The sequence below is a fragment of the Misgurnus anguillicaudatus genome, unplaced genomic scaffold (genome assembly GCF_027580225.2).
Source record: "Misgurnus anguillicaudatus unplaced genomic scaffold, ASM2758022v2 HiC_scaffold_30, whole genome shotgun sequence".
NCBI classification, from domain to species: domain Eukaryota; kingdom Metazoa; phylum Chordata; class Actinopteri; order Cypriniformes; family Cobitidae; genus Misgurnus; species Misgurnus anguillicaudatus.
Genome location: NW_027395280.1, coordinates 199,529 through 220,192, shown reverse-complemented (window position 1 = coordinate 220,192; position 20,664 = coordinate 199,529). Strand labels below are relative to the sequence as shown.

Here is a 20,664-nt window from a genome sequence, read left to right as displayed (position 1 = left end):
TGATCTCATTTCAATACAAAAAGTAAGACTGATTAGCACCAACTAATTGCTTGTTGGTCAGACTAGATCTTAAAACACAGTTTTCACTTACCTGCTATGTTTATGCAACCCGGCCCCAGGTTTAAGTGAATGAGTTAAAAAAAACTTGGTAGTTGGTGTAATATAAAATATCATTGACATTGTCTGATATCTATTTTTCTTTAGACGGCAGCTCTTTTCTCATCTACAATGAGGATCACAACAGATGTGTGAATGTCATTAATGCCAGTGTTATACAAATTTTTTCAAGCATCTGTGCTTTATAAGAGTGTTTGTCTTGGGAAAACATTTACTTTACTTTACTAAAAAATGTTCACTACATTCTAAAGCATATAATCAGGGTGCGATTTGCCAGGGGGGATGCGTGGGATTTCCCCCTTTCTGGTCAATGTATCCCTGCCTCTGCTTAATTATTTTTATCCCCGGTGGGGATAAATTTATCCCCCCCTCAAAGTGATCAGTGCTACTACACTAGTGGCGAGACGGATCACAAAACTTATCACGGATCCGTGGTTTGATTAAAGTCAATTTTGTTTTAAAATGCGCTACTTTGGCTGGCTCTGATGATACAGCTGCCGCGCAGCATCTCTGTATTCACCACTCTGCAGACTTGCTCATTGTCCCGCCCACGGCGCTATCTGATTGGTTACACCTCACGAGTAATAGCCTATCAACACTTGGAGATGGTTATGGAGCTGTGTGTCGAAACGATGAAATGCAGCATATTCAGCCGCATATTAATAAAGCGGGAATAAACATAACAATCTGATTATTTGTTTATGATGACAAGCAGAGTTGGTGTCCCAGTCACACCACTGAGAATGGCCGAAGTTACACATGATACATGCCGATGAGGCGTTTAGCGAGGCGCGGGCGCGTCCAGTTTGCGCAAATGAGGCTAAGTGACTAACACATAATGCATCTGACTTCTCTATCATTTCACTGTAGCTCAGCATCGCGGTGTAAAGTTAATGTTATTACTTTAAAAGCAGCATTAAAACAGTTTCTACTGTAATGGTTTAACTTTGCAATCAATACATTGTTCATATTTATGTTTAAGTTGACACTACGTTGTGCCATATAGTTTTGCCATTCAAGATTTAATTCTTGCGTGTTTTTTCGTTGTGCATGATCACAGTTCATATGTGTGGGGAAAGATAAGCTATTAGAGTAAAAATATTGCGTTAGGCTGCTTCATGAGTTAATAAGAAAAAATATTTTACAATTTCTGCAAATGCAGTGATGAGTTCATGTTCTCATGATTTATTTTTATGAATTAAAATGTTTTGAAATGTGCTGTGGACAGAGACGCATTATGTCAAGAATTATAAAAAATCGTCAATAAGCTCATAATTTGTGCTAAAATAGTATAAATGTTTAGTTTTAAAACCCATTTTGAAAAGCTGGTTATATTTTTATGTTTCTGCACAAGTTCAGCAGACAGTGAAGTTCGGGTTTGTTCCGATCAGAGCTCGTGAGCGGAGAGCGCATTTCTGAATATTAGAAATATTTTAATTAGAAATATATAAAACATAATAATAATAATATTATAATGGATTTTTGTTAGGTCGGACAATGATTACCAAATTTCTCTCTCATATTGCTCTTCATAACCACTGAAAACAGTCAAAAAAGTTAAAACTAGTGGTGGGTACAAAATGACTCATGACGAAATATGGTGGGTACCCACCATCGCCAAAATCGACGCCTATGAAAACATCCCCCCCTCTGTTTTTTTCACAAATCGCACCCTGCATATAATTATACTGTTTATTCCTTTTATATTGCATATTAAAATTGATTTAATACCCAATTACATAAAAATTGTAAGTAAAAGTAGAAAAGTACTACCTTGGCTAGGGCTCACTTGTAAATGAGATATTTATCTCAATGTGATTTTATTCTCTGGTTAAATAAAGGTATAATAAAAAAGTACTTTTTAATTAAGTAAAATAAAAAATACTAGATGTTTAATGTACTTAAATATTAAATATAAACCCAAAACCTGAAATTATGAAATGTAGTGGAGTAAAAATTATGATAATATGCTTTAGAATGTATGTTTTCCAAAGAAAAACACTGATAAAATATGAATACATAAAAATTTACTTTTATGTAGAAAGTAAAAATACTTAAGTAGTGTCCGCCTCTGGGTAAGAGTATTATAGTTGGGATAATAGCGGTATTGCGGAATGCCGGAAATACTCGTCATTGGTGGGGAAAGAGTGAAAGCTGATTATAATTTAAATTATTGATTGACTCAATAGGCGTCTCAGGATGGGACAGTGATCCAGTAACTGGTGTATTATATCAGAGAAACACACAATCAGCACTGACCTGGCATCAAGCTCGAGCCAGCTGCCAACAACAAGATGCAGATCTTCTCAGTATATCAGAACTACATGAACAGTCTTATATATCAGGTACACAGATCCCACTATTAACCTAAACTTAAATGATTTCATCCACTAAACAAAGTAACATTTCATGAACTTTATATTTCAGGCTTGACAGATCTCTTGGGTTCAGCTTTATGGATTGGACTCAACAGTCTTGACTTTGAGAGTGGATGGCAATGGAGTAATGGAAACCCATTCAGATATCTCAACTGGGCTCCTGGTAACTAACATTCATGATGACACAGCAAAATCCCCAGTGTTAAATTAACAATGCTCAGTGCACACTACAGAGTGTTATAAAGCAATCTGTGACTTTATCATCTCTATCACCATCTCTGTTAGAAACCAAAAATTGCATTTTACACCTTACTTGAGTTATTTGTTAACTTAGATTATTTGACTTGGTTTTATTTCAAGTCACCATTATGGTGATCAGTGTTTGTTTTAAGCGTAATCTTGTTTTTAGCTTGTTCATTTTGTTCTAGCTGCTATAACTTTGCGTTTTTAAAACATGTTTGTTGTGGCAAAAAAGAGATAGTATTGCAATTATATGGTGGTGGTTAGGATATAAACATTATCATCTAAAAAACTGATTTATTATTTTAGTGTTTGCTTACCCACCAGCAGTAATTTTTCTCTCAATAATGTGATACTAAAGTATGAGATCTGGCACTCTCATTACAGTCTGTCATTCTGAAAGATTTTGAAACAATGACAATTAAAAATGAACTGTTGTCTAACACGCACACACGCGCACACACACACACACGCACGCACACGCGCACACGCGCACACGCACGCAGGCACGCACACACACACACACACACACACACACACACACACACACACACACACACACACACACACACACACACACACACACACACACATTAAGTATGGATCTCAACAATAGTGACAATAAAATGAAAAGCTTCATGCTCCAATGCATGCTCTGTATCAAATAATTACAAATCTCATCCAGAACTCCCAGAATGCACTGCGACATGAAAAAAATCTTATACATTTGTATATTTTCTTTGTCACAATTGTTGTTATTCATACTCTTTGTCTTGTTGTTTGTAAGTTTAAATTATAATATGGTTAATTTAAATCTTTAGAATGTGTGCTGAAGATCATGCTAGTATCACATCACTGAGAGAGAAAGATATTATGATGAATGAGCAAACACTTTCTAGATGATGATCATTTATGTATTGCTGTTTTAGTGTTGCTCTACTTGCTTCTATTGTTACCTCATTTGTAAGTGGCTTTGCAGAAAATGTAAATGATGATCTTTGACATTATGCACCAACCACCATTTTAGGATTGAAACATGGTCTCTTCTTCACCATAACAAATATGCTTTAAACACACAAAGTTATAGCAGTCAGAAAAAAATGAATAAGCTAAAAATCACGAGTCCAACTAACACAAACACTGATCATCATAATGGCGGTTGTAAATAAAACAAAGCCAACATCTAAACCTAAGTACATAAATAACTCTACAAGTAAGATGTAACATGCAATTTTAGATTTCAAAAAGAAAAGGGGATAATGAGTATAAAGTCACAGATTGCAGACTGCTTCAGTCTTACATTTTAACACTCTGTAGTGTGGACCCATATAAACACTGAGATTTTGTAAGGAAACACAGTGAACTTTACCCATGATCCAGTTGAAAAACAGCTGAATGGCTTGGATGTAAATGTTTTTATTGATTGAACTTATCTTCATATTCCTGTAGGTAATCCCTCTCTGGAGCCGGGTCTTAATTGTGCTGCATTAAACGCTGGTAAAGCATCCAAGTGGGAAAGTTTGGCCTGCAGTAAGAAGTTAGGTTACATTTGCCGCAAGGGAAATTCAACAGATATCACACCTTCAACAGGTACATAGATTGACCTTTTGTGGCTTCATGGTTCCAAAAAAACCCAACACCTTTGTAAATGTACAACTTTACTTAAAGGGTGCATATAAGTACCTCACAGTTACATAATGGTTCAAAATGAATACATCATTTGTGTAAAGACCTATAAAAAAGACACCGTCCCAGTAACAGCTTTTGAACCTTTTTCTGAGTGGTATTATATTTTATATAGATATGATTAACTGATTGTATGTCTTAATATTTTTCCATAATATTACATTGTACATTACGAAGTGCACTTGCACATGTTGATTAATTTTAACTGTTGATAAAATTAGCACATCATCTGCAAAATGTGGGGCGTCTTAAACAAGAAAGAAACAACGGGCACACGCAATTTCAGGTTTTCTAAATGAAACGTGTTTGGTGCCATATAGAAATATATTAAAGTGCCCATCTTATGACTGCTTTTCCACAAGTTAAATAGGTGTATGAGTTCCATAAAGCATGTTTCAAAAGTTGTTTGCTCGAAGTAGCTTGTAGGAAAAGATTGTTACCCATCTCTAGTAGCCTCTGTTTCAGGGCATTTCAGATTGTGCTGTTATGAGCTGGTCATTACATATTCATGAGCTGCTGCTCCTTTGATCACGCCCCACTACTAACGTCATGTGCGCGTGCATAGTGATATTGTGAGCAGTACAAACCATACTGTGTTATTATTTTTATATATTATTATTAACAGTTTATGTTGCCAACAGACAAATCAAGCAAAAAAGTATCACTAATATGTACATTTCAGGAGAAGAAACTCATTACACACAATGATTCCAGAGTAAATTGTGATGTAGCAGTCTCAACAATACATTCGTTTTCCCTGGACAATGCTAACATATTCCCGTTATAAAACATTTTCAAACGCAATATTTTCACAAATTACAGAAATTTAGACTCGGCGGGGGTTGTATACTGCTTGTGGACCACATACTAATTGCTAGATGGTAGCGGGAGGTCCAGACCGTACTTTGGGAAAGTGATAAGAGACTCAGGGGTACGTTAGCCTCATCAGAAAAGCCGGGTCGGTACGGCCAGGTCTCGGTTAGTTTGGCAAAACACTTTTAGTTTGGCAAAGCACTATTACTTAATTCATGTAGAATTGTAAAATAAAGCTGTTACATTTTTTAACTTTCGTAACAACGCTGCAAACTATCTAGCCTGCAAAAAATATATAGCCTACTCAGACCCGTATATGAAATGCATGGGAGGGCACACTTATTATTAGCCAGACCTCAGTCTTAAGGGGGGCATATGAAATGCATGGGAGGGCACACTTATTATTAGCCTACAGTACGTATACTTATAATATACTCTATTCGCGCAGCACGTAATCATCACGTTAAACATAACCATCAGCAATATGACCAGATAGCCTATAGCCTACACCACATTACATATAGAAGCAATTTTATGAATATCCATAAATCTATACAACATATATTACATGTAACACCAGAGGCATCTCTCAAACATTGCATTTTAAAGCAGTCAACAGAGGGATATGCATTGCCATGAGACACGTGCGCACACACACATTCACACACACACACGCACGCAGACTTTGAACCTACGGTACTTGAGTGGAGGCAGCGCTGTCGTCTCTCCCTTCCCTCCTGTCAGTACAGCGGCAGGCGGCGTTTCTCAGAGCAGAAGCTCCTCATTAATAAAGTATCCACTCGGAATTAAACTTGTGAGTGAGGTCCTTGTTCCTTTTTAACCATTTGCGGATAATATCCATCTTAAAGGAGTATAGGTAAGCGAAAACTCATCCAGTTTAAAAAAGTGCGGTAACTATTGAGCGGCGTAGCTAGATTCCCATCAATCAAACAAAATCACACCATTGTTTTTTATGTTTTTAATGTTTTAATTATAACAAATACAACATTAATGCAACTCAAAATTAGCAACTATGATCATTTAAAATTACAGTATTTTTTAAATACTGGGGGGGCACAGGCGTCTTTCAAGGCGGGCCCGGCCCCCTATGGCCCGCCCATAGCGACGGGTGTGAGCCTACTCTCTACAAACATTAATAATATTCACATTACTATACATCGTTTAAAAGGTACATATTATACAGTACAGTACCTCTTTCATACATCTTCCATTAGTTTTGTGGAAACACACACAGAGCCCATGTTTGATTAATGTTATTGTTTCTCTCTCTCTCTCTCTCTCTCAGGTGTAGATCAGCCTAACTTCTGTCCAGTGGCGTGGGTACCATATGCCGGTCACTGTTATTATCTGCAGCGCACAAATAAGACGTGGAGTGATGCTTTGGCCGAGTGTCACAGAGAAGGATCAGATCTGGCGAGCATTCACAATATAGAAGAACACAGTTTCATCATATCTCAGACTGGATACAGTACGTCTGCACAACTAAATAGTTTTAGTAACACACAAAAAAACTACACATTGTTGTCTGACAAAATAAATAAAAATATATAAATGCGAATGGCTGAGCATAGAAGTAAATCTGACGCAATGTCCTGTCCCTCAAGTCACTTTTGGCACCATATTGGACAGGACCGGACTGTCCTATAACACAAACGGTGGAACTGACGCATTTCTAGATAGAAAGCACAATAACGTTAATATATTTCCAAACCAGTGCTTGATGTAACAGGAAATATAAATATTAGTGTTTTTTTAGAAATGCCCCAGCTCTTCTGTTACGTCGGTTTGCTTGTAGATCGCTCTTGCCAGGTCCAATATGGTGGTGACCTTGACAATAAACTACATCATATGGCACCTGTTTAAGGGAGATTTTGTTTTGGCAACATACAAATAAAGCAATCATTGATTGTTAGATTATCAAAATCTTTGTTAGTGTTGCACCTCTAATAATTTAATATCAGTTGGTGGTATAAAATTGAATGTTGTTGTTGTTGTTGTTGTTGTGTAGTGTCGACTGATGAGCTCTGGATTGGTCTTAATGATCAAAGGATTCAGAATCTGTTTGAGTGGTCAGATAGATCACACGTCACCTTCACTAAATGGTTTGTTGGAGAACCTTCACACATCACAAATCGAAAGGAGGATTGTGTTCTCATCACAGGACAGGTGGGTAGTTTTAATTTTCTTTTTGCATCTCGTTCTCAATATAGTTTCTTTCTGATTGTTTAATGGTCATAATTCTTCATTAGTGTTGCTTAACATTTGTGTAATAGGAGGGAAAGTGGTCAGATCATCTGTGTGAGTCAGCTCATGGTTTCATCTGTAAGAAGAAAGCTTCCATTAAACCTGAAGGATCTCCAGAGGTCATCAGTCCTGGATGTCCAGCTGTGAGTCTGCATCACCTCATACTCTTTATTTTACTTCAATAAACAAACATTAAATAATGAAGAAAGTCAACAAATAGCCACAATAAAGTCACACAATAAACACACTGACAAATTACAAATCAAAGTGAAATGTAACATTAACATCAAGTTGTTTTTGTAAAATCATTATAAATGTATATAATTTTTACAGTTTCTGTGTGTTTTCTGTCTGTTATGTGGTCATGAGACATTATTGATGTTGTGTTGTTGTGTATTAAGTGTTGTGTAAATATACAGATGTAAATTATATTTAATGGACATTTGGTGATAGTGAGAATTTCTTTTCCCAGGGTTGGTTTAGGTTTGGCTATTACTGTTATAATGTTGCCATAGAAACCAAAACTTTTGATGATGCCAAACTGACGTGTGAGCAGAACGCAGCTAACCTGGTTGATGTTGACAGCAGGTGAGTAAATGATATTTAGTAATATCGCTCGAGTAGGAGTGTGACATAGCTTCCCACATAGCAACGTTGTTCCGGCCCAGCTCCGGGCACACAACCAGTTTTCCTCGGCCCATATACAACGAAGAATGACGGCCCTACAATGGCCCAGTTCTGGATTACAGACAATAGCACATAACTGGCCCAGACCTGGGCCAGAACAGGCCCTACAAACAAGCCTATGATGGCCCTTGCATAGGCAGCCCTCACTTAGCCCCCAGGAAGTCCTTATGCAGCAAAATCCCCAGAGTTAAATAAACACTACTGGATGTATAGAGGGGTTGCAAGTTTACAAACATTGCAGGGTGCGCGCGCAACCAAGAGGCAGAAAGCCCGATTGGTGAGCTGATCTGCTACTGCAACAACCTTAATTATTGAAGCGTTCTTTATTGTTTGTACATAAATAAGACTTGATTTTAGTTGTATCTGTTTTTCTGTCTTTATTTTTGCAGTGTTACTGTGATACATGTATGAATTATAATGTTATAATTATAATGCTAGTAACGTAACAGTCGCATCTACTGGTATGTTAACATCAGGCACCCAGCACTGACTCTGTTGGTACTATTTTCCACGCAACAATTCCTTGGCATTTTGAATTACAGACACCACTACTAGCATACAACACAATGCACGTCTCTTCTGCCTCTCGGTTGCGCGCGCAACCAGTTAGTGACGTCGCCGTGCAACCCGTCTATATATTGTCCCAATCTTACAGAGTGTTAAAAAGTAACACTGAAGCAGAATTAAAAGCTTTGTTATCCTCTCTCTCACCATCTCTGTCTGAAACCTAAAATTGCATTTTACATCTTACTTGTAGAGTCATTTTCATACTTTAGGTTAAGATTTTGTTCCATTTAAAGTCACCCTTATTGTGATTAGTGTTTGTTTTAGTTGGACTTGACTCTTGACTCTTCCCTTATTTAGTTTTTTGACTGCTTTAATTTTGTGTTGTTAAGACATGTTGTTTACAGCAGGGAGAAGACAATAGAGCAATTCGTTGATGGTGGTTAGCACTGTTAATAAAGTCTAAACATCATAGAAAACGTATGTATTAATTTAATGTTTGAACACTTATCAGAAGCATCTTTCTCTGACAATAAAGTGATACTACAGTATGAGATCCAGCTCTCTCATAGCAGTTTGTTATTCTGAAGAATTTTGAAACACTGACACTTAAAATTATTTGTTATGTAGACACACAAACATCAAGAATCAGAGTATGAATCGCAACCATGGTGACAAAGAAAATAGTAAAAAGTTCATTATTAACCATGCTGCAGTGCATGATGGGAGTCCTGGATGAGATTTGTAATTTGTTGATACCCAGCATGCATTGCAGCATGAAGTTTTTCATTTTATTGTCACCATCATTGTGATTCATACTCTGATTCTTGGGCCCCTATCTTGCACCCAGCGCAATTGACTTTGTCAGTGACGCATGTATCATTCGTATTTTGCACCGGCGTACAGCGGGTTTTTCCCTCCACAGACACACGTCGGCAAACTAGGGAATGAACTTGCGCTCTCTGGGTGGTTCAGCACAAATAAGGAGACGTGTTCCGGGGCAAACCACCCCTGATGCTATTTTGCAGTTTCAAAAAAACAATTGCGCCACTGACCAGAAAAAACTACTCTAAAGTCAGTGGCGCGTTGCGCATTGTTCATTATGCTATTTTAGGGCGCATGCTTGACCACAATGTATAGCTTGCACAACGCGCACACACTTTGCTTATCTAATCCAGTGGTTCTCAAACTTTTTCAGCGTGCGGCCCCCTTTGTGTATGGTGCATTCCTTCGCGGCCCCCCCAAAGAAAATTTATGACAAAAAAACAGTTCTAAAACTTAACATTTTAATTAAACAAAACATTAAATTATACAAAGTAGTGCTGCCTTATTTTTTTTGGTTTAATTTCACAGAATTCATGATAAATTAATGTATTTTATAAAATGTCATAAAACTGGGGCCCTCTGGCACCATCTCGCGGCCCCCCTGGGGGCCCCGGACCCCAGTTTGAGAACCACTGATCTAATCTACACAGATGCAACAGTTATTTTTGCAAATCATAAATTGTTACAATAAAAATATTAACACATGAGATAAGGGAAATCATTAAATCATAAATTGTTACAATAAAAAATATTGATACATGACATAAGGGAAATCATTGTGGTGATAGTTTTTATTTATTGTGTGGCTGCGTTAAAAAATTATCATGCAAATAACGATTAAGATATTTTCATAAGTTTGTTGTGTGGCTGTATTAAGTTCATTTTATGTAAATAATAATTAAAATGTTTTCATAAGAAACCTTAATGTATATGAACTTGATTTGTAAGTGTACTTTGGGGTTGGACCTTGCTTGCGTTTCTTGGGTTCGATTTCAAAGCCCCCAAACCCTTTCAGCGGTGAGGGTTTACGCAGCGATGTCCTCTGCTGGCGTCAGGTCATGTGTAGAGGCAGATCCACCTCCCGACACGGTGTGCCCGATTTACGGTGGCAAGCTTGGGATTCCCCGTCTCCTGACATCATTGTAGCGCTTGGCGCAACGATGGGGATGCCATTGCCAGCTGATGAGACAATTGTGGCCATTTCCTCTCACGCCTGTTTAACCGACGGTGATTTGGGCGGATTTCTCCCATCTCCATACAAAACAACTTCTCTGTCTTTGACTGCTCTTACAAGAACGTCAGTCTCCTCGGCTGTGAACCGCTCTTGGCGTCATAATAATAGCAACCCGCCATGGAACTTGCGCCCTTGCGTTTAAAGGGAATGTTGGATAGCGTTCTGATTGGTTTATTCAACGTTACGCCCAAACCACACCTATGACTAATGTACCTACTTCAGACCAACCCCTTATTGATTTGCGCATGGCGCAAGAGTTATTTCTTGCGCCGGGAAAATAGCAACAGTGCCCAAGATCCGCCCACAAAGTCACTTGCGCTTTGCGCTTCGCACTTGCATTTCAGATTGTTAAAATAGGGCCTTTGATGTTTGTGTGTCTACATAACAAACCGGTTTATTTTAAGTGTCAGTGTTTTTAAAATTCTTTAGAATAACAAACTGCTATGAGAGAGCTGGATTTCATACTGTAGCATCACATTGTTGTCAGAGAAAGATGCTTCTAATAAGTGTTCAAACATTAAATTAATACATACGTTTTCTAGTTGATGATGTTTAGACTTTATTAACAGTGTTAACCACCATCAAATAATTGCTCTATTGTCTTTTCCCTGCTGTAAACAACATGCCTTAAAACACAGAGTTAAAGCAGTCAAAAAACTAAGTAAGGGAAGAGTCAAGAGTCAAGTTCAACTAAAACAAACACTAATCACAATAAGGGTGACTTTAAATGGAACAAAATCTAAACCTGAAGTAAGAAAATGACTCTACAAGTAAGATGTAATATGCAATTTAAGGTTTCAGACAGAGATGGTGAGAGAGAGGATAACAAAGCTTTTAATTCTGCTTCAGTGTTACTTTTTAACACTCTGTAAGACTGGGACAATATATACATCCAGTAGTGTTTATTTAACTCTGGGGATTTTGCTGCATTAGGGCTTCCTGGGGGCTAAGTGAGGGCTGCCTATGCAAGGGCCATCGTAGGCTTGTTTGTAGGGCCTGTTCTGGCCCAGGTCTGGGCCAGTTATGTGCTATTGTCTGTAATCCAGAACTGGGCCATTGTAGGGCCGTCATTCTTCCCTGTATGTGGGCCGAGGAAAACTGATTGTGTGGGCCGGAGCTGGGCCGGAACAACATTGCTATGTGGGTTTATATAATCACGGCTGTGATTAGGCCAGGGGCACGAGGCCGTAGGCCTATAAAACAACAACTAGAAAACAAGCAGAGTTATTTTTAAAGCCTCTTTGTTTGGGAACTACTTTCTTCCACCACTGATTTGAAGGCCATAATAACAGGTAACACTTTTGGCTGTTTTGAATTTCATAATAACTCAATGGACAGAATAGCCGTTAATATTACCGTTTCTTGGTCACAACGTGTAGATTTAAGATTAGTTCAGTCGAGAATATGTATAATATTCAAATCTGCAGTCGATTAGTAAAGATAGCGCCTGTTTGAACGTTTGCTAAGAAAGATTTGGAGAAGACCAAAAACACCAACTGACGTTAATGTTCACTCGCCCTGCTGACCACCGCCCTATCTGGGATTCCTTGGCTCTCATGTTTGCCCTGTCTGTGTTTCATGGTCAAAAACCAGCAGTATTTGGTGTCATAAAACCATAACTTGTTTTTTATTCATATTTAGTTTATCAGTGGTGAAATCTCACAACGTGTTTTAATAGTCATGTCACGCGAAAATAAATTATCAAGTGTCCAACTGTAAGCATCCTTAACTGCAGTTCTAAACTGTGTTTTTTCATCCTTTTGGGGGAGAAACAGATCGGTCCAGAGAAAATGATTGTTGTCATTGCTTAATTCCAAGTGTTTTTTATTCGTCCGCACAATGTGACATTATTGTGGTAACGTTACATCCTCGAAATGTTACATCCAAGTGCACTGATCTTCAACGGGTTTAGGGATAATCACTTCCGAATGGAATTCACAGACTAATTTACAATTTAGAAATGTTTAATAAGTAGTAATACTTTACTGAATTACAGTGATAAGAATAATACAATGTCATATCTTTGCTATTAGATATGAGAATGCGTTTCTCATCAGTCTGGTTGGTGTTCGACCTGAGAAATATTTCTGGATTGGTTTGTCTAATACTCATCAGAATGAGCAATTCCAGTGGATCAATGGTGCTGAAGTCAAGTTTACACACTTTAATGTAGGCATGCCAGGTATGTTGATGAGTTTCATTGTGTTCGGTCTGTGTGACATCAATCAAAGTCAAATCTACAAGAGTTTAACGTCTTTGTATTTTCAAACTCAGATAAGCACAAAGGTTGTGTAGCAATGTTAACAGGAACTTCAGCAGGATTATGGGATGTATTGGCCTGCAACACTAAACAGAAATACATCTGTAAGAAAATGGCAGAAGGACTCACTACAACCCGAGAGCCACAGACCACACAACCTGTCAGCTGCCCGGCTAAATGGACTAAAAAAGATCCAGGAAGTTGTATTCAGGTAAATGTGAAGACACACGATTCTCCTGAAACACTGAGTGTCTGTAACAGCATTAACACACTTTTAAAAATGTCACAGAAGGCACAGAAAGAACACAAATTCTAGAAATGTAACATTATAAGGATGCAACATTAATATTAATATAATTATTAACCAATAAAACACATCATATTATTTGTGTTGTGGACAATCACAGTTTTTATATGTATTTCTTAGATATACAGAAATAAGAAGGAGAAGAAGAAGACTTGGTTTGAAGCGCGTGACTTCTGTCGAGCTATTGGTGGTGATTTAGCAAGCTTTCATTCAGAAGATGAAATGAGTGTGTTATGGTAAGTACTTACATGTTCTAACACACAGAATATATTCTTTATTTAGGGGGTCAAGCCTAGAATGGTCGAAGACCCCTATTGTATCTGTTAGTTTTCTTATTATTATTCTTCCGATTCTTCCTCTTCTTCCGCAATTGTGGTCTATGGCAGGCATGCCAGGATTCGTCTTACGGTTAGCTCTGCACAGTAAAATAGCGCTTAAAAACATGTGCGAATATCTCCTCGAGGGTTATTCTGATCGACTCGAAAACAACATAGGAAGAACAAGGCATTACCTTCTGAATAAAAAACTCTATTGCCGTTATATTAAAATTTCCATCAGAAATGGCTGAAATTTGTGAAAAACTAAAAATGACCTTTAAATTTTGTGTTTTTTACACATAAATAGTTATAACTTTGCAACGAAATTGAATTTTTTCACCAGATTTGATACGCTGATGTATGAGCAGAGTATGAGCTGTAATCAGGCCTTAAAGGAATAGTCTACTCATTTTCAATATTAAAATATGTTATCACCTTAACTAAGAATTGTTGATACATCCCTCTATCATCTGTGTGCATGCACGTAAGCGCTGGAGCGCGCTGCGACGCTTCGATAGTATTTAGCTTAGCCCCATTCGTTCAATGGTACCATTTAGAGATAAAGTTCGAAGTGACCAAACACATCAACGTTTTTCCTATTTAAGACGAGTAGTTATACAAGCAAGTTTGGTGGTACAAAATAAAACGTATCGCTTTTCTAAGCGGATTTAAAAGAGGAGCTACATTTTATGGCGTAATAGCACTTTTGGGAGTACTTCGACTCGGCGCAGTAACACCCTACCTCTCCCATTATGAGAGGGAGAAGGGGAGCGGACTTTTCAGGCGAGTCGAAGCACTCCCAAAAGTGCTATTACGCCATAAAATATAGTTCCTCTTTTAAATCCGCTTAGAAAAGCGCTACGTTTTATTTTGTACCACCAAACTTGCTCGTATACCTACTCGTCTTAAATAGGAAAAACGTTGATGTGTTTGGTCACTTCTAACTTTATCTCTAAATGGTACCATTGAATGAATGGGGCTAAGCTAAATGCTATCGAAGTGTCGCAGCGCGCTCCAGCGCTTACGTGCACGCACACAGATGATAGAGGGATGTATCAACAGTTCTTAGTTAAGGTAATAACATATTTTAATATTGAAAATGAGTAGACTATTCCTTTAAAAGTTAGGCCCGAAATGACCGAAGCCAGACAGAATTCGTCCCGAACCCAAAGGAAAATTTTGATTTACAGCTTTTTAAAAGCCCGAACCCGTTTACAGCCCGACATTATTTAAATGTGTGCACGTACACTAGCCTGGCTCCGCCTCCTACGTTCTTCCGCTTAATTTTCATTTCGCTTCAGAACAATGTCTGGGATTGATGTGTAGAGTCTCGTTTTCTCCGGCAAAAATCTGCAGGTCCAATTAGCGAACAGCGGGGAGTGGCTAAGAACACGGACGTTGAGGTCGTGCGCCAGACTGAGTGACACACGTCACGACCAAACGTTAGCGATTGGTTATGGCAGATTCAGAGTGATCAGGGCAGATCCAATAGTTTTAAACTTCAACAGAGGACCCTCCTTAACGGAAGTAATGCTTTGCAATGGAGTGTGGCCAGACTCTATGTGCAAATGAAATTAATGTACAAGAGTCTGGTTGGACCAGGCTACACGTACACAGCTTTTGTCAAGAATGAGTAATTTACACAGGTTTTAACATTATTTATTTATGACTAACTAGGCTACGCAACTTGGAAGTCAAAACAAAGAAATAAAAGAAGTAATCTGTAACATCGTAAGATCTCACTCTAAATAGGCCTATGCAATACACTATAAATAGGCCAACATGCCAATAAAAATAATTATTTCTTAACGAATAAATAAAGATAATACATTGTGAATTAAGATGGGTATTTGGCAATAATGAAATTAAGATAAAGGCCAAGATAAATTAATGCCAAAGATCTTCAGCTCTAATGTCTGCACAACTAGTTGGCCTTATAATTGAACAAAACCTTTCATATCAAGCAAGCCTTATGGTCTTACAACTGATCTTTGCTAAACTAAAGTGTATAAGTGTGAAACTAGCTAGATGTAACACAGTCATGCCCTGAAGTTCCATGCAAGATTTTTTACATAGCGCCACCTAGTGGTTTTGAGATCGAAAAATTGCTATTTTTGCCTAAAACTACTGCAACAGTACATCTAAAACCATGAGTAATCATGAATTATTCCTTTCATGGCTTGGAGAATAATCACTGGTGTATGTCAATTTACTCTTTAGCAACCAATGGGAATACCTTATCAACAGTTCTTGCAAGACCCTTTTTTCTGCATCAGAGACATGCACGCCGAGTTGCATTGCCGTGATGCCCATTTCAGTTACTTCTTTAACTTTGTCCTCCATAAGTGCGACCAACTTTTGCTGAATCCCATAGGAAGGACGGCAAAAACATCAACAAATGCCTTGCTTGCGTTTCTCTGTTCCTCTTTTTAAATCAATGCTCTGTCGATATCTTTTAGAACAGACTCAATGTCAGAATCCACACATCTGAATTCTACAGCGGCAGCCATTTCGTTGTAAATAGATTCAACACACGCGCTCTTTGGTGACGTTACCCCGGATTTCCACCGACTGCGGAGCGGCTGCAGATCGGCTCCGCTAAGTTACGGCTCCGCACTCGGCCATCCGTCAATACCCACCGGATCCGTATTTGTTGCAGAGCGGCTGCGTGCTGAAGTGACGAGTACCCGTGAGTTCTCGCAAATTCACATGAAGATCGCGCGATATCTAGTTCTGTCTACGCCCATTATGACATTGAATTATGACGTTATTACAAACCAGCCCAGATCCCAACACGAGATTTCGTGAATTCAGGTAATATCACGCGATACATTCATGGCTCCGCCCTGCGGAGCTGTCCGGCATCCGTCAAAAATAGAAGCTCTGCGTATTTGTGTCGGAGGGCTTCGGATGGCCGGAGCTGTGACGGATTCGGAGCGCAGTCAGTGGAAATACACACATTGACTTGAATGGAAAGCGATTGACCGTTCCGCAGCGGTTCCGCAGCCTTTCCGCAGTCGGTGGAAATTGAGGGTTACTGTTGATCATCTGTCCATCATCGTATAAAGCCCGCCCTGACAATTTGATTGGTTCGACCAGCTTTGGGTCTAGCATAGTAGCTCCTCAACGGTGAAACCCCAGACTGATCTTCCCATTTTCAAAATGTCCACAACAGCAGGGCTAAGATCGGCTGGCACCCAGGCTAAAAAGTCCCATCTGAATAAAAAAAAATGTCTGAGGGAGGACTTGGGACCTCACTTCACTTTTTGCCTAGGGCCCCCAAAATCTTGAAATGTCCCTGTGCTCAATACAGTCAAGTAGTCACAGAAGATTTTAGAGCTTTCTGTCTTTCCCGTCTCTCCACACTCAAGTAGACAGAACTTTAGTCTTATGTGACAAATATGAAGTATATGCCCTCTGAGTGAAAAAATAACCCTGCACAACTCGCAAGAAGGGAAACACATACTGCAGACCATTAGCAAAGAGAGAAGAATTTCAGTTTTGTCACATGACATTTTTTTCAGGTATTACAAATCAGACCCAGCGTGGATCGGCTTCACTTCATTGGACAATAATTCTAGTTATGTGTGGTCAGATCAAACTCCTGTAAGTGATTTCTCATTACTCTCTCTCTATTTGTGTTGATTCGTTGAGGCTTTTCCTTCTAACATTATTTTACATTTCTATCATGTTCTTCTGTCCGTGATTGTGTGTTTATTTCTGTTTTAGTCCGATTATCAGAACTGGGCCTCTGGTGAACCAAGCAACTACAACAATAATGAGAACTGTGCTGAATATGGCAGTAATTATGCACGCATGTGGAATGATCGTGATTGTGATACTTATATGGACTGGATCTGTCAGATTCCAATAGGTACACAGGCAGATATAAGCAAGTATATACAGTACAGAGTAAATAAAAATGTGTTAGTGAATGAATTGCCTTGATGAATATTTAGATTTATTACACGGCTCTCTGGAATTTGTGATTCTGATTGGTCAGCCGCAACATTTTGAAGTCAGTACATTGTAAAAAATTATTTGCTGCCTTAAATTTACAGTAATTTACAGTACAGTAAGTTTAAATGACTTAAATAATAAATGTGCATGGTGACGACAAGAGAGGTGACACGCTGCGTAATTGAGTTACCCCTCCCACTTCTGAATGTTTTACTGAGATTTCTAATCCCGTCCGAATTGACCATCAATATTACAGATGTCCTGCGGTAAAATTACATTACGCCATCTACCCCTGTAAAACGAATCCCGTCCGAATAGGACTATAAACAAATGAGTAGTGTCTACTCCAGTAACTGACGGTAGAAGGATGACGAGAACTCCGTTGCTTCGCTCCCTTTGGTAGTCACTGCTGAAAATCGCTCCCGAAAATTGCTCATCATTTAATGAGTTTGGTACCAAGACACAATAAATCCATTTTGACTCATTTTGGCTTTCTATACAAAGAAAGTGACAAGATGAAAACCCCTATTTTCAATTACAATCTTTCACATAGCACCTTTAGGTTATAAAAACATACATAATTTGATTTTTAAAGATTTATTATAAATACTGATTACAAAATGCAATAAATCCATGACGTTTTTTTTTCAAAATGCTATAAATCTATTGGATCAATATATAAATGTGCATTAATCTTTGCCATGTTATATTCATTTAGTTGACTAGTGGTATACACTGATTAAAAAAATAAACATTAATGGCATCAAAACACTTACTTTGTCATATTCATAACTCTGTCATTGATGCTGTTATCTTTGGGACGTCGTTGCTGAACTTCTTAACAGATATCAGCTGTAAAATGTTTCGGTTCTGCTCGATTTTCGTTGGCTTCTCGTAAAATAATGGAAAGTTATTTATTTAGTTATTATAAAGTTTTTATAAGATCCTCTGGGGTCAATGTGTTAGCATTACAGAAGCTTGATGCTGTCGGGAGAACAAGCAACACCCAGTTCGAGTGCCTCTCGCGTAAATGATTAGATGTTGATGGCTTACGTTTCTTTCCAGTCACAGAAAATCACCACAGGTTTATCAGTGCCATCATTAGTATTTATAAGTATTATTTTGTTTGTTGATCACGGAGTACAAAGTAATGAGGAAAACTAGGATTCTGTGTGTATTCCGTGCCGCCATTGTTGTTTACATTGCGTGGAATGGTGTGCTGTGATTTGTTGAGCAGATTTATTGCATTCTGCAGAAAAGGAGGAGTGGCGTTTATTGCATTTTGGGAAAAAAAGGAGAAAATATGACAGAATAACACAGCGGATATTGTATTTTGCATGAAATTAAGAATTTACTTTTAATTACTGACCTGATACAATACTGATTTTGACAGTAACAATTTTTTTTTAAATGGCGTTTATCGCTTTTTGGAACCAAACTCTTAATTTGCATAAAGTTAAAATTTTCTTAACTTTCCCCTGTCGCTGGACACACCCATTCGGTTGCCAACGGTCACTTTAACACGTATCGCCAGAAGTCGCCAAGCTACCACTGAAATGAATGAGATCGCTCTGCTACTGCTAGTCACTGGCCGTCTAAATGGGGCATTACCGGTCACAGTCGGTCAGGGAATAATTGTTCCAACAGAAGGAAGACTTCGTATTTTTTGCTTTAATATTTGTATGATGTGGTAAACGTTTACAAAGGTTATAAGGTGCACATCGTCGAGTACCTTATTATTGACATAACAATGTGATTATAAAATATTTATGTCCAGTTATGTATTAATTTGGCTAGTAGCTGTATAATAAGTGGGATAATGTGTTGTTATTTCAGGACAAACACATTCAGATTGTAAGTTTTGATTTCCCTGTGTTAGTTTTGTGATAATCTTTTCAGTCACTTTGGATAAAAGCATCTGCATGTACATTATCCTTTACATTACAAACCTCTTTTAGATGCAGGGAAGGACTTTGAAACACCAACATAGAAAAAAATATTAACTTTGTATAAAATTTTATTAAATTTTTTTTTACAGGCATAACTCCAAAATCCCCACCGACATCAGTCATTAAAGGTAAAGATTCACTTGTGTACAGTATGTGTTATACAACAGCATTCATCTGTTTCTCATGTTGCTCAACTTTAGATCTATACGTAGCTCTCTAGTAGATTCATGTTTTAATGTGAGTTTCTGTGATATGGAGTGATACATCTTTAATCTAAACATTGTCCCTATAACCTAATCTAACAGTTTACTAAAGAACTAAAAAAACATTGATGCATTTCAAGCTTGCAATTTCATGATCAAATATGTTAAAACTTATGAATCTTTTAAAGATTATGATTTTTAAATCATCAGTGCACAAACTTTAAGCAGCAATCTTAAAAATAAACACAGAAGAATCATATCTGGCTGTACCGTCGAGTTGTTAAAGGGGTCATGACGTGAGAAATCAAGATTTCCATCAAACTGAAACTTTATTACAACTGCCACTAGGGGAAGATTTAGAAAGACAATATAAGAGAGTTTTTTCCATTTATGTATATTTATCTTGAGAGCACCCAATTGATGCTCTTTTATTCACCCCTTTCTTTACTCAACCCCCTATGTAGCACGCCTCACTGATGGAAAACTATTGTTCTATTCTAGACATTTTTGCATATGAATAGTTCAGATGCAAAACCCGCCTAAGTGCATCTGGCATGATTTTTTGTTAATTAGCTTTTATATCAGACTCAAGGCCGTAGCCAGGATTTTTCAAATACCGAGGACATTTTTTTATTATTTACATTTTTTCCATATTACAGAATAAAAATAAACATGTCCAAACTACGGCATAGCACAAATGTAACTGTGTCTGGAGAATTTTGTTGGTGACTAAAAGCATCCAAAATAAATCAATGGTTACATTTCATCATCTGAAGTGCAAGTCACCCTTTGCCTAGAAACTGCAAAACTGTGTCATTTTTTCAAGAAGCTTCTTAAATTTTCAATTTAGGATGAATTTTTAAGAGTATAGAAGGAGTTTATATATAATAAGGGCTCTTAGTGGCTGCTTTTTCTTCAA

The 20,664-nt window shown here is 37.9% G+C and overlaps 1 protein-coding gene across 1 annotated transcript in view; it reads left to right on the top strand.

The window, feature by feature from the left end:
* LOC129453275 (macrophage mannose receptor 1-like) overlaps nt 1-20,664 on the top strand; it is a 61,955-nt gene that overhangs the window by 3,310 nt on the left and 37,981 nt on the right. The window contains exons 2-14 of the mRNA XM_073865237.1: nt 2,307-2,462; nt 2,545-2,658; nt 4,185-4,325; nt 6,541-6,723; nt 7,264-7,421; nt 7,529-7,642; nt 7,972-8,087; nt 12,783-12,931; nt 13,024-13,220; nt 13,437-13,552; nt 17,158-17,239; nt 17,363-17,507; nt 19,632-19,670. Of these exons, the coding sequence (XP_073721338.1) occupies nt 2,307-2,462; nt 2,545-2,658; nt 4,185-4,325; nt 6,541-6,723; nt 7,264-7,421; nt 7,529-7,642; nt 7,972-8,087; nt 12,783-12,931; nt 13,024-13,220; nt 13,437-13,552; nt 17,158-17,239; nt 17,363-17,507; nt 19,632-19,670 (1,710 nt within the window). The remainder of the gene's footprint in view (nt 1-2,306; nt 2,463-2,544; nt 2,659-4,184; nt 4,326-6,540; nt 6,724-7,263; nt 7,422-7,528; nt 7,643-7,971; nt 8,088-12,782; nt 12,932-13,023; nt 13,221-13,436; nt 13,553-17,157; nt 17,240-17,362; nt 17,508-19,631; nt 19,671-20,664) is intronic.